The sequence below is a fragment of the Euprymna scolopes genome, chromosome 15, assembly GCF_053919585.1.
Source record: "Euprymna scolopes isolate OS-2025 chromosome 15, ASM5391958v1, whole genome shotgun sequence".
Classification (NCBI taxonomy): Eukaryota; Metazoa; Mollusca; class Cephalopoda; order Sepiida; family Sepiolidae; genus Euprymna; species Euprymna scolopes.
The window spans coordinates 45,556,640-45,569,875 of record NC_136496.1 but is presented as its reverse complement, the minus strand read 5'-3'; the positions used below and the strand labels follow the sequence as shown (position 1 = coordinate 45,569,875).

Genomic DNA, 13,236 nt, shown 5'->3' with positions numbered 1-13,236 from the left:
ACCCGGTACGACTAATAGTCTGATTCAGCTGTTGCTGATTCAAGCAACTTTACACATTTTTATATGACAATAAAAGCAGGAGCAGTCAGCCGTACAATGATTGGGAATAATTTGATTGTACATATTTAGTAAAACCACAATCCGACTAATTGCTTGGCTAGGTCAAGCCCTAATGACTACTACTAAAGACCAAAAACAGAACAAATTGAAAAATGAAAATAATCAACCATCTCAACAAAAATAACCTTCTTAGTGACACTCAATATGGTTTCCGTTCTGCTAGATCTACAGCAGATGTCCTTACAGTTATATCGCATAGGATTAGCAAATCTCTCGACGGTGGCAATCTTTCTAGGGCAATTGCTCTTGACATATCTAAAGCCTTTGATAGGGTATGGCATAAAGGTTTACTTCATAAGATCGCTAGCTATGGTATAGCTGGAAAAGTCTTCTCAATTATTAAATCATTTCTTTCTGATAGGTTCATAAGAGTAGTAGTTGAGGGGCAAAAATCAGAAGCTCACAGTATTAATGCCGGTGTCCCTCAGGGATCCATCCTGGGCCCAACTCTTTTCCTGATCTACATTAATGATCTTCCAAATCATATCCTTACATCATTTGTAGACATTTATGCTGACGACACTACCATTTATGGTAGCACATCTAAGACAGTAAACGACCAAGTTCTCTCCAATTCTCTCTCCTCTGATCTTGAGCACGTAGTACAATGGGGAAAGGAGTGGCTGGTTACTTTTAATGCATCTAAAACCAAGCTTCTCTCTTTACATCATCAACATTCTAATCCACATTTGTCATCAATTGAAATGTATGGCTCTCGTCTTCAGGAGGCCTCAAGTTTTGACAAGCTTCTGGGCTTGACCATTACTCCTGATCTTAAATGGAACACGTATATCAAATCTGTTGCGAAGGCCGCTGGAAAAATGGTGGGATCTTTCTATCGATCCGGTAGATATCTCACTGCTGATGCTATTCTCTATCTATATAAGAGCCAGGTACGTCCAAGGATGGAATACTGTTGCCTTGATAGAGTTCAAAATAGACTTTGTAGCCTCGTAGGAGATGTCCTTTTCTCCTCCTTGCAACCTCTATCTCACAGAAGAGATGTTGCGAGTTTGTCTCTGATGTATCGTTATTTTCATGGAAAGTGTTCAACTGAGCTTCAATCTATGGTCCCCCCTCGCCAAACTTTCACAAGAAACACTCGTCTAGCTGTAAACACTATCAATAATTTCCCCCACTCTTTATCTGTGCCTAAACCTAAACGTAGATTCCATGAACAAAGCTTCTTTCTTAGAACTGCACGCCTGTGGAATTGTCTTCCGTTTTCCTGCTTTCCGGCTGACTACAATATGGTTGTGTTCAAGTCTAAAGTTAATAAGTTCTTGATGAGCCGTTCCATATAAGTTATCAAATTTACCAAATTTTCATTACTAATGATTACTATATTGACCAATTTCTACTGTACACTCTTTAACCCTTATCCTTGAGTGGCCTCTGGGCCTTGATAATGTGGTGATGCCTATGTAAAAAAAAAAAAATCTCCATCGAATTATATAATATAGAAAAATTACCTAACACTTTGACTATGTTGGAAGGTATTAAGTGTAGATACATCCAAGAATGGAAGAAAAGCCAAGTTGTTTTTTGTAAACGAATTAAAAATCTATTAAAATCCATTATTCTTGAACAACTTTTTTTTCCAGAAAGATAAAAGCCTGAATTTTATCATATGAAAAGCAGAATAATATAAAACTTTTTCTACTACTTTAAATAGAATTTTAAATTAAAAAAAAAAAAAAAAAAAAAAAAAACATTCACTGTCATTTTTGCCTCAATGGATAACATTTAAATATTTTTTAAAAAGCTTTTTAAATCAATTGTTTTTTGTCTAAATAAGATTAGGATAATTTGCTATAAGAATATGCAAAAATATAACATAAGAACCTGAATTTCAAATAATTCCATCTTTTATTTCACTCTATAGATTTCACGTGGCAAAATTGAAAAATCTAAAATTTAATGATAGTTTGGAAGAAACTATAGTAGTCTTTATTTAGTCCTGTAAATTTCCATGTATTTTTTATGCTTGTTTTGATGATTAAGTGAAGACTCAACTTTATAAGGGTTTAATTTTTTTTCATAAGCGATATATATATATATATATATATATATATTTGTTATCTACATAACTCCCAAAATTAAGCAATGATGAGGCTGGCCAGTACCAGGTTGGTGACCATTTTGGGCCATATGTGTTTAAGACTAGTGTCACACTTTGTCGTCTTGCCATCAGGACCAAGTGTTTCTGGACGAGAGAGTGTGGTAGATGCAAGTCCCCCACATTTTAAATTAAGTCAAATGCAAGTCACAGCAAAAAGGAAAAGGGGGAGATAACAACTGTTTGTAAATATGAACAACTGTGTGTAGACCATTTATGGTTTTCCATAGGTGAGGTAATATCGCGTAACGACAAATTGTTGAAAGAAATTCTTGTATTTTTAGCAAAATGCGCAGTTATTTATTAATTTTTTTTTCTTTTTGATATCGATTCTTTAAGTATTTTCTATTTAATAGTATATTAGCTATATTGGGCTTACTAAAAGAAAATTATTAATTTATTTTTCAAGTAGTTTTTCGCAAAAATAATGAAAATCAGTATTTTTTTTGCTAATCTGAAAGATATTTATTATTAACATATTAAACGAATTTCACACTTCAAAACACAAAAGATTAAAAATTAAACACATTCAAAATTCGGATTTTCAACCTTAAAATCTGATACGTGTGCAGTTTTTTTTATCTATAATCCTCCCCCTCCCCCACAAAAAAGAAGGGGGGTTTTGTAGGCAAACATATATATATATATATATATATATATATATATATATAAATATCGATTATGAAAAAGAAAGTACACCATTATAAAGTTCATTCTTCACGTAATAATCGGTGAAAATCTTGTATTGATTAGATAATTACTTACTTTAAAAAAAGAGAGACTCCATCAAAAAATACTTACTCCCACCTTGCATTTTGGCCGTGCTTATTAAGCGTCAATCATTAAGTGAAGAACACAAATGCAAACCTAATTATTTATTAACTTTGGATTTGAGTAGTGAATGAATTTGGTAACAGTTGCTCAGGTTATGTCACCTTATTGAGTATACTGCTCTGTGTAACCCTGGTCTCTCAAGGCAATTGGATTTCCCCGACAGGTCCCAACCCTTAGCTTCGAGGTGGGCGGGTGGGGAACACAAGCAGTAATAAAAAAAAAAAAAATTAGTAATTTACTAATAGAAAAAGTGAAAGAATAGAAACCTCATTATCCTCGTAACCTCAATATCAAAACTAGTCCAATCAAAGAGAACCATCAGACGCAGAGAACTATCACTTGCCACCCCCAAAATAATTCAGAGGAAATTCGACAATCAAGGAGTTATCAACCATGAAAGAATTTTTATAATAATATGAAAAGATACCCACAAACACATACTCACATTCAACACACCTCAAATGCCATAAAAAATATCTTCCGCTTCTTTTCATAAAATCTGAATGCAAACAAATACACACTTACATGAATAAAATCACATGAATAAAAATTTGGTCATAAGCAACAGTTACGCAGCAATATATCCTTGCATCATATTTGATTTAAAAAAACAAAACAAAAAAACCTAATATAAAACATCTAAAGAAGAGATGCAATCAAAAAATGCAACTCTTGAGAACTATAGCACATACAGATGGGAGAGCTGATTGCAAAACACTTAAAATCTTACCAATTACTCTTAAGATCTAAAGTCAACTGTGGTCGTTTTGTCTACGGTGCATCTAGAAAATCTTACATCAAAAAAACTCTATACAATCCATCACCAATGACTCAGATTTGTACTAAGAACTTTCACTAGCATGCTCATTGAAAGTCTATGTGCAAATGAACCAGCACTAACAATGAGATGAGAAAAACTTACCCTCCAATACTACACGAATCCTAGACATTAGAGTATTTATCAGCTCAAACATAAAATCTTATTCCAAACAAAGGAAAAAACAATCAAGTATGGAGGAAATAAAAGACGCAGCCAAAATGAACAATATATATATATATATATATATATATATATATATATATATTATATCTCTTCAAAACCTTCCTCAGCAAACAAATCAAACTACAGTTTTATTAAGCCTAAATACCTCAACATTGAACACAAATTTAAACCATATATGACATCCTTCAAGACTACCAGATTATGAACATATTTATACTAATGGAGCTAAAGCCAATAAAAAAAGGTGGACGTTCAGCTATACACCAACAAAGAAAAATCCAAAAACGTCTAAGAAATCTTCCATCTTTTAGTGCCAAAACTGTAGCAATACACCTGGCCGTAATTATTATAATTGTTGACCAAACAAATTCATAATTTTATCCAATTTGCTATCAATTCTAACTTCACTAAAGGAAAAGAACACACAATCCCAACAAATCTGCTAAACAGAATTAGTAACCTTGGAAACCATCTGATGTTGGATTCCAAGACATTTTGGCATTCATGGAAATACAAAAGAAACAAGAGAATCACTAAATATGAAAATATTTAACCTCAAAATTCCTTATACCAATTTTAAACCAATCATAATTCTGATATTAAAATATGATAACAACAATGGAACACTTACTTTTTTTTTTTTTTTTACAAGAAATCAAATCTATTCTTGGAGAATGAAATCCCAAATTCAAACTAACTCATAAAGAAGAGGTGGCTATAGCAAGAATATAAACAAATCACACAAATATCACTCACTTTTTTTTTATTGAAGAGAGAGGAAAACATCTGGAATGCATATCTTGCTAAGAGAACTACAATGAATTGTATTAACTAATCTCCTACGTGGCAAAAATACTACAAAAACAATATCATCCTTTCAGTTTGCAAAAGAAATTGCTTTCTCTACTATTATATTAAAAGGAACATTGTGTGCCTGTGAGTTTATTCCCTATTGACTCAAAAACGGCTGGGTCGATTTTTATGAAATTTCACATGAAGGTATCAGAGAGGCGGTAGCACTCTCTATATAGGGATGGCCCGTACACGCCTATATACGCCTACAAAACAAAACTATCCAAATCTCAACTAAAATCAACTTATAAGTTTCAAAAAGCACATATTCTTACAGAGAAGCGTCTTACGAATCCAGCGAGTGTCAGAACGTTGGTTAAAATGTCAAAAGAGAGCAAAAAAAAAAAGGGTACAAAAATGGCCAATTGTTCTTCTTTCTTCTTCTGCTTTCTTCTTTCTTTTGAGACGATGTACGAACGGTCTCTGACAACAGTTCAAGCATCAATCGACTGCTCTTTACACGGAGAAGTGCAGTGACCCATCGCTTTTTAACTAACTCCATAATTAAATAAGATTACGTGTAATAACAAGTTTTAAACACTATATACCCAATGTAGACAGACCACTTCGAACACGGAACTTCTCTCAAAAGGGACAGCTCCAAATAATACACCGGATGCTCACAGACGTTCCAGTTTGCCTATATTTCTTGGACGCTGAATATTTGAGGTGAACGTTAAGGTTTTTTCTTTAAACAGTAACCCACCAGCGTTAATAAAACCACAAAATCTTTATCTCAGTTGATCAAAATTGTTATAAGAGCAAGTACGACGTCAAAAAACAATGTTATAAAAACAAATAATTCTTCAGATTTTGGACTGTAAAATATGTACAAAATGTCAATGCTGTGACCAGGATTCGAACCTAGGTTAGCACGGCCACAACGTGGGGTCCTAACCTCTAGACGATCACAGCTAACACTGACGTCTGTCGCTCTTGGCAGAAAGACACATGACTACTGTCAAACTATTGAAAAATAAGGAGGAAACTTGAAATTCTCACGCATGCGCAAAAATACACTATAGCAACCATTGTTAAATGCAGCTGAATCTCTTCGCTCACTAAGAAAAGTAGATCAGACCAGTTCTTCTAAGAACTCACCAAACGCCAAAGGAAATAAGTTAAATTAACCGCAAAAGAAACTGCAAGAAAGTCATCTTCTAAGAACTCACTGGAAGCTGACCAAAAAGAATCAAAATCCAAGCCCTAGCCACAAAAATAACTAGATATTGTGGCTACTATACACAATCTACTAATAAAAACAAGTAAGTTTTCTAAAATAAACTACAATAAATTAACCAAGTAACCTCACACTGTCACTGATTAGGACTTCATATAAAGATAACAACTACACTATTGGTGTATATACCGTTCCACACTTCACCTATTGGTGACGGGGCAGTATCTCAATTCTACGAGAGTTGTCTTGCTATAAGATAAGTGATATTATAGTAAGATACACATAAGTGTTATATGTTTACATTTAATAAAAAATGCCAAAGTCAGCACGTAGTAAAAAAGCTCAGAGAAATATAGACTATGAAAAAAACAAAGTCAAAAGAATACTATCAGAGCAAAAAGAATACTATCAGAAAAATGCTGAAATAATAAAAATTAAGTATCATGCAAATCCTGAGGCAAAGAAGGCTGCCTCACGTGCTGACTCAAAAGCACGGTATAACAGGGATTCTGAGGGAAAAAAAGCTGCCTCACGTGCTCTTTATAACAAAGAACCAGAAAAAAAGAAGGCTGCCTCACGTGCTGACTCAAAAGCACGGTATAACAGGGATTCTGAGGGAAAAAAAGCTGCCTCACGTGCTCTTTATAACAAAGAACCAGAAAAAAAGAAGGCTGCCTCACGTGCTGACTCAAAAGCACGGTATAACAGGGATCCCGAGGGGAAAAAAACTGCCTCACGTGCTCTTTATAACAAAGAACCAGAAAAAAGAAGGCTGCCTCACGTGCTGACTCAAAAGCACAGTATAACAGGGATCCCAAGGGGAAAAAAGCTGCCTCATGCACAAACTATTATAAATATAAATATCAAAAACTGCCAAATCTTTGCCAAAACGCCAAAGAATGAACCAAGAAAAATTTAATAGTGAAGGTATGAACATTTTAGAACTTTATAATACTCTAACTGTTTTATCAGAGAGGTGGTAGCACTCTCTATGTAATATAGAACCGATGGAGGACCAAGAGGCAACTCCTAAGGCCCAAAACCCAAAGACCTAAAACCCAGCAGGAAGCGACCTGCTACTAATGGAGGCGGCTCATTGCCGCCTCCTAAAAAAGACAATACTATCATGAATGTAAGTTTAAAAATAAGACTGTAAGTAAAAATACTAATTAACAAGAATAAAAAGCATTGGAAATGCAAAAGGATATAGGGATGGTATGCCAAAAAGTATACAAACAAGATAGCTATGAATGGCTAGGCACATGGAAATAGAATTGCATCCAAAGTATAGCCCTATAGCTTTTCTCCAATCTTCATTCCGTGCCATCATTACGGTTGTAAAAAGCTATAGGGCTATACTTTGGATGCAATTCTATTTCCATGTGCCTAGCCATTCATAGCTATCTTGTTTGTATACTTTTTGGCATACCATCCCTATATCCTTTTGCATTTCCAATGCTTTTTTATTCTTGTTTTATATGTCAGTGTTCTTAGATGATTTTGTGGAAGAATGTCTTCGATAAGTATTGATAATCAATACCTGAAAAAAGTAAACCTCTTTTCCATAATATATTAATATGATTAGATTTTTTTTATAGATCATTCTTTTATGGGTCTTTAGTCAGTTAAAACAGTTTTTAAAATTGGGTCAAAATTGAAAAAAAGTCGTTATACATTTTGTACATTCATCTTAGTTCATTTTTAATTTTTAATCAGTTCATATGCATGTCACGTTGGTACAGTGGTAACATCACCAGCTTTGAATGCAACAATTTTGCTTTCAGTTTCGATTCTAGCTGATGGCACACAATTTTTTTTTTTTACTTTAGAAATCACGACTCTATAACAATAATATATATATATATATACACACACACAAAACCTGGGCAAATTAAAATATCATATTTAAGTGTATTTTACGACCAAGCAAAGCTGCCCCCCCCCTCCAATAATACAAAAAGTGGCATACCTAGAGGAAAAGGAAGAGATAGAGATATCCAAGCAAAACAAAATGCTAAAACAATCATCTGACTGATAAACCAAGCCAAAGGATTTACAGGATTTTCATGAGGCATATCTAAGATTAAATGAATTTAATGCGAGCAGGCCCAATGGCATGCAGTCATATTCAAACCATCCAGTCCTATGCCCGTCATTAGCTATGCTCAAACATTTGCAATGAACTACAAAAGCCTCACCCTCCAAACATTCAGTTGATAATTTATTATAAAATTTATTAATACACACCAAACTACATATAGGAGTGCCATGCTACCAAATAAACGTCGAAATCGTCACTTCATCAAATTTTGTTATACCTTACTCAACAGCATTTCATTCATCGTTGCAACAGTTTTATTGGATCTTACTGTTTTAGAACGGATTTGAAAAATAAAAATATTTCATTATTGAAAAATGTCTGCACAATTTTGATATTCTTTTTGTCATTTTCTCTTAGAAACAACTGCTTAACTCCTGTTCTACATTTTATTTATTTTTTGTCATCTTAACTTTTTGAGGAGTTGAAGACGTGAACAACATTCAGACATTCAGTAATGGAGAAATTTGCAGACTAAATCAATAACAGCCCTATTGAAAAACAATGAATAATAACAAAATTGATTGAAAAAAGAATGGAAAGTCAATTTGTTGTTAGTGATGACTGGTTTGAGCAGTCAGTTGTGAAAACAACTGAAATTGTTTTGACCACACAAAAAAAAAAAAAAAAAAAAAAAAAAAATGTCTGAAACCTGCTGGTAAACAGTAAAGGACAAGACATGAAACATGTTTGGAGTGAAAAGGAAAGAGTTAACCTGAATGACACTTCATCCTCCCAAAACAAGTGTGCAAAAGAAATATCTCTTTCTATACTATTATATCAAAGGAACTTTGTGTGTCGTGAATTCATTCCCTATTGACTCGAAAACGGTTGGGTTGATTTTTATGAAATTTCACATGATGGTACTTTGTGTATGTCAGTGTTCTTAGATAGGTTTTGTGTGAGAATGTCTTTGAAAAGTATCGAGAATCGAAATAATCTGATAAAAGAAAGAACAGACGATTTTGACCAAAGTCAACATCAAAAGTGCATTTGAGAAGTTTTATTACCAAGCAAGCTGAAACAACATAAAATCAACAGTAGATTCTTTGATATGACATGGGCGCGTTTGAAATGAATGTTTTTGTTTTAAGCACAATTGTACTATGATACTTGATTTTTTTTCATTTTAAACTTAAATTCAAGTCATCATCCCTGCACAACCAATAATTCCAGGCATAACAATTACAATCAACAGTGGTTTCTCTATTATGACAAAGGCATGTTTGAAATGAAACCCTTCATACTGAGACAGTTACTATTTATTTTGGATACTGCCAGAGTGCCCCCCCCCCCTTTGTTTCAGAATTGTTTAATAAGGTAAAAATGAAAAATGTGTTTTATTTTTCAGTTTTTTAATGCTGCTCGATCCTGTTTCCTACCAAAGCGTGAACGAAAGCAACTTGTGAAACATTTGCAGGGTGTCTACGGCACCGATTACTGAGATGAAGAATTAAACAGTTTTTAAGCTACCAATGCAATCATTTGTTTTAACTGGATTCAAGAGTATTTTTTTGATGAAATATATTTTAATTAAATTATTAAAATTGAAAATCATTTGTGTTCACTTTAATGTATTTTTAATTAAATATGAAAGTTTGTCATTTTTTAAATAAAAGTTTTCAGAAAATTGATCAGATTTTGTATGTTTTTATCAAATTGAATTTATTATTCTAAACACCAAAAAATCTAAAATCAGCATTAAAGTGAAGTATTTTTTCATGCTAGTTATAAAGAATATATGAAATGATAGAGGCTACATTAAAGATGGAAACTGACATACCGAGGAACTGTACAAACGCTATTCAAAAAACAAAAGTTTTTAAGAATGAAAAACGATTTGTGTAGTCAACAAAACAAAAAAAGAAACATTTTAGCAAAGGCAAGAAACTGTAAATTCTTAAGTTGGAATAAGAAAAAAAATTACTGACAGATGATCATGTGATAATTGCTTAAAAACACACACAAATACTGATAATAAATTGTTCATAAGTTGAATATTACACATGACAGGTTTGTGATTGTTTAATACACAGCTAAAAAATTAAACAAAAAACACTTTAAAATAAGTTGAAATACAGAAAAAAAGAAAATTAGCGAAGTAGGTAGAAGAATAACTTATTTTGGCTTTGGCAAAATTCGTTTACTGGCTATGTTTTTTTTTATCCTTTTCTTTTATTGGCTATTGTTAAAAATGCCCAATTATTTTCATTTTGTCCCTTGAACATGAAATTAAGTTTTAGCTTCAATAACTACCAGATACAAATGATAAAGACACGTTGCATCAGAGAAGGAGGGGGGGGATCTAGGAGATTAAATTAATTAAGCACTTATGATAAAAATCGATCAAAAATTGGAGCTTAGTTCTAAAAATGTCAAATAATATCTGATACAATTTATATTTTTGTATTTTTTTTTAAATGTAACAATTTTTGAATGTTATAAAAATATTTTCATTAAATATAACGTTATTAGATGAAATATTGTGACTATTTGAATGTGTTTCAATAGCAAGTGATGCTAAAACAACAATATGTCTATCATGTTAATCCACTCTAACTGATATGTGCGATTTGTGGCAGCGAGGAACAAAAATTCTTTCTCGTAAAAAAAGATTCTAAAAATAAATGAAAAAACAAAAAATGGAACACCAAAAATATTAAAATGAAAAGAAACCTATTTTTACAAACATTGAACGTGTTTCAATAGCAAGTAATGCTAAAAAATAAGAATAAACATGCTTTAAAAAATAAATAAACATGCTTCAAAAAAAAAAAAAAAAATAAACATGCTTCAAAATAAAAATAAACATGCTTTAAAAAAAAAAAATAAATAAACATGCTTTAAAAAAAAAATAAAAATAAACATGCTTTAAAAATAAAAATAAACATGCTTTAAAAAAAAAATAAAAATAAACATGCTTTAAAAAAAAAATAAAAATAAACATGCTTTAAAAAAAAAATAAAAATAAACATGCTTTAAAAAAAAAATAAAAATAAACATGCTTTAAAAAAAAAATAAAAACAAACATGCTTCAAAAAAAATAAAAACAAACATGCTTCAAAAAAAATAAAAATAAACATGCTTCAAAAAAAATAAAAATAAACATGCTTCAAAAAAAATAAAAATAAACATGCTTCAAAAAAAATAAAAATAAACATGCTTTAAAAAAAATAAAAATAAACATGCTTTAAAAAAAAAAAAAAATAAACATGCTTTAAAAAAAAAAATAAAAACAAACATGCTTCAAAAAAAATAAAAATAAACATGCTTTAAAAAAAAATAAAAACAAACATGCTTCAAAAAAAATAAAAATAAACATGCTTTAAAAAAAAAATAAACATGCTTTAAAAAAAATAAAAATAAACATGCTTTAAATAAAAATAAACATGCTTTAAAAAAAAATAAAAAAATAAACATGCTTTAAAAAATAAATAAACATGCTTTAATAAAAAATAAAAATAAACATGCTTTAATAAAAATAAAAAATGCTTTAAAAATAATAAACACTATCTTCCGTGTCACCAACTAGAACACTTACTTGACCCTTTACTTTATTACCTTAGAATAAATGACAACATACAGTCAACACTTGACACTATATGGAGTCAAACAAGACTTACCTTCTTTTTCACTTCTGTATGATTCTGGTTGGATTTTTTTTCAAAGTCTGTGTTTGTTTATGCATTTTAATTGTTAAGATCTCTATATGAAATTTGGTTATAGTCAGTTAGGTACTTCCTAACTTCTGGCGTGTCTGCTACCAGAAATGGTGACAAGGCAAATCAGTTGCTACACTTATTGTTCTTCAGTATTTCTATTGTGAAGCAATTTATTGAAAAATATAAGAAAAGGACATTCAAAAATATACAATAAAAATTAAAATTATACAGATAAAAATAACAATTAGTCTTTATTTGCAATTTTAATAAAATTAAAAAAATAAGTTTTTATTTGAATTTATTAGGTTTATGAAAATACAAAAATAAAATTATTGAAATCAAAATAAAATTTCAAACATAAAAAAAAAGTATCCAATGCATAATATTCCAAAAATAGATTAAAAAGGGTTTTAAAAAAATTAAAAAAAACAAAAAACAAACTAATTTCAATAATTTTTCATTAACATAAGACTGAAAAAATATTTCAATCATTATTGAATAAAAGAACAATAAGAAAAACGTAAAATATATAGAGTACATGCACAGGGGGAGATATAGGTATGAGAGAAAAAAGCGAAGGAACTGATTTGCTTTGTCACAACTTCTGGTAGCAGCCATACTGAAAGTTAGGAAGTATGCTAGCCGACTATAAGCTGAAATTTTTTTGGCTATCCAAAAGAAAACTGTTTTTATGTTGCAGAGTTGAATAATTAGTGGATTGTTCATATTTTACTTTTTTAGTATTTCAAGTGAGAATCCCGAGTTTGTTCAAAGCACAAATTTTCTTTAAATTATGCCCAATACCAAATTAATGTTTTCTCAACAGTAGAAATTCCTGCAGTTCTTGGAAGTTCATTTGTGTATTCTTTGCTATAACAAATGGCAGTGTTTCCTACAATCTTCATTCTAAAATGATCTTTAAATTAATATATAATGGGAATATCTTTTTTTTTGTTTTTTAATTCATTCTGTTAATGTTTTGTTTTTCCTATCCTGTGTGAATTTCAAATCTAATAGAAAACTGGATTCTTTTAATTGTCAGTGTTGAGTTTTATAGATGCATATGAATAGAGCTCATTTCAATTTCATTGGTAAGCACTTTGATAGTAAATTATGTTTAACTTTTTCTTAAAAAAAAAAAAAAAAATTGTACTGTCTATTATATATAACTAGCGGTACCCGGCCACACGTTGCTGTGGTTTAGTAGAAATGGAAAAAAAGGCAAAATGTATGTTTCTTTGTTCTCAATACTTGTGGATACCATAGGCCAAAAGCAGTGTATTATGGACATGTAATTGAGTTTGCAATTGCAAATATAAAAAAGTTGTAGCTGATTTTAAATTTGTATGGTGTTTTATAAATAATAAA

The 13,236-nt window shown here is 30.9% G+C and overlaps 1 protein-coding gene across 6 annotated transcripts in view; it reads left to right on the top strand.

Moving 5' to 3' along the window:
- Positions 1–9,840, top strand: part of LOC145293808 (adenosine deaminase-like) — a 130,335-nt gene extending 120,495 nt beyond the window's left edge. For all 6 annotated transcript variants that reach the window (XM_080140387.1, XM_080140391.1, XM_080140392.1 and 3 more), the window contains one exon: positions 9,558–9,840. In XM_080140387.1, the coding sequence (XP_079996513.1) occupies positions 9,558–9,650 (93 nt within the window). In that variant the 3' untranslated portion in view covers positions 9,651–9,840. The remainder of the gene's footprint in view (positions 1–9,557) is intronic.
- Positions 9,841–13,236: the final 3,396 nt, after the last annotated feature.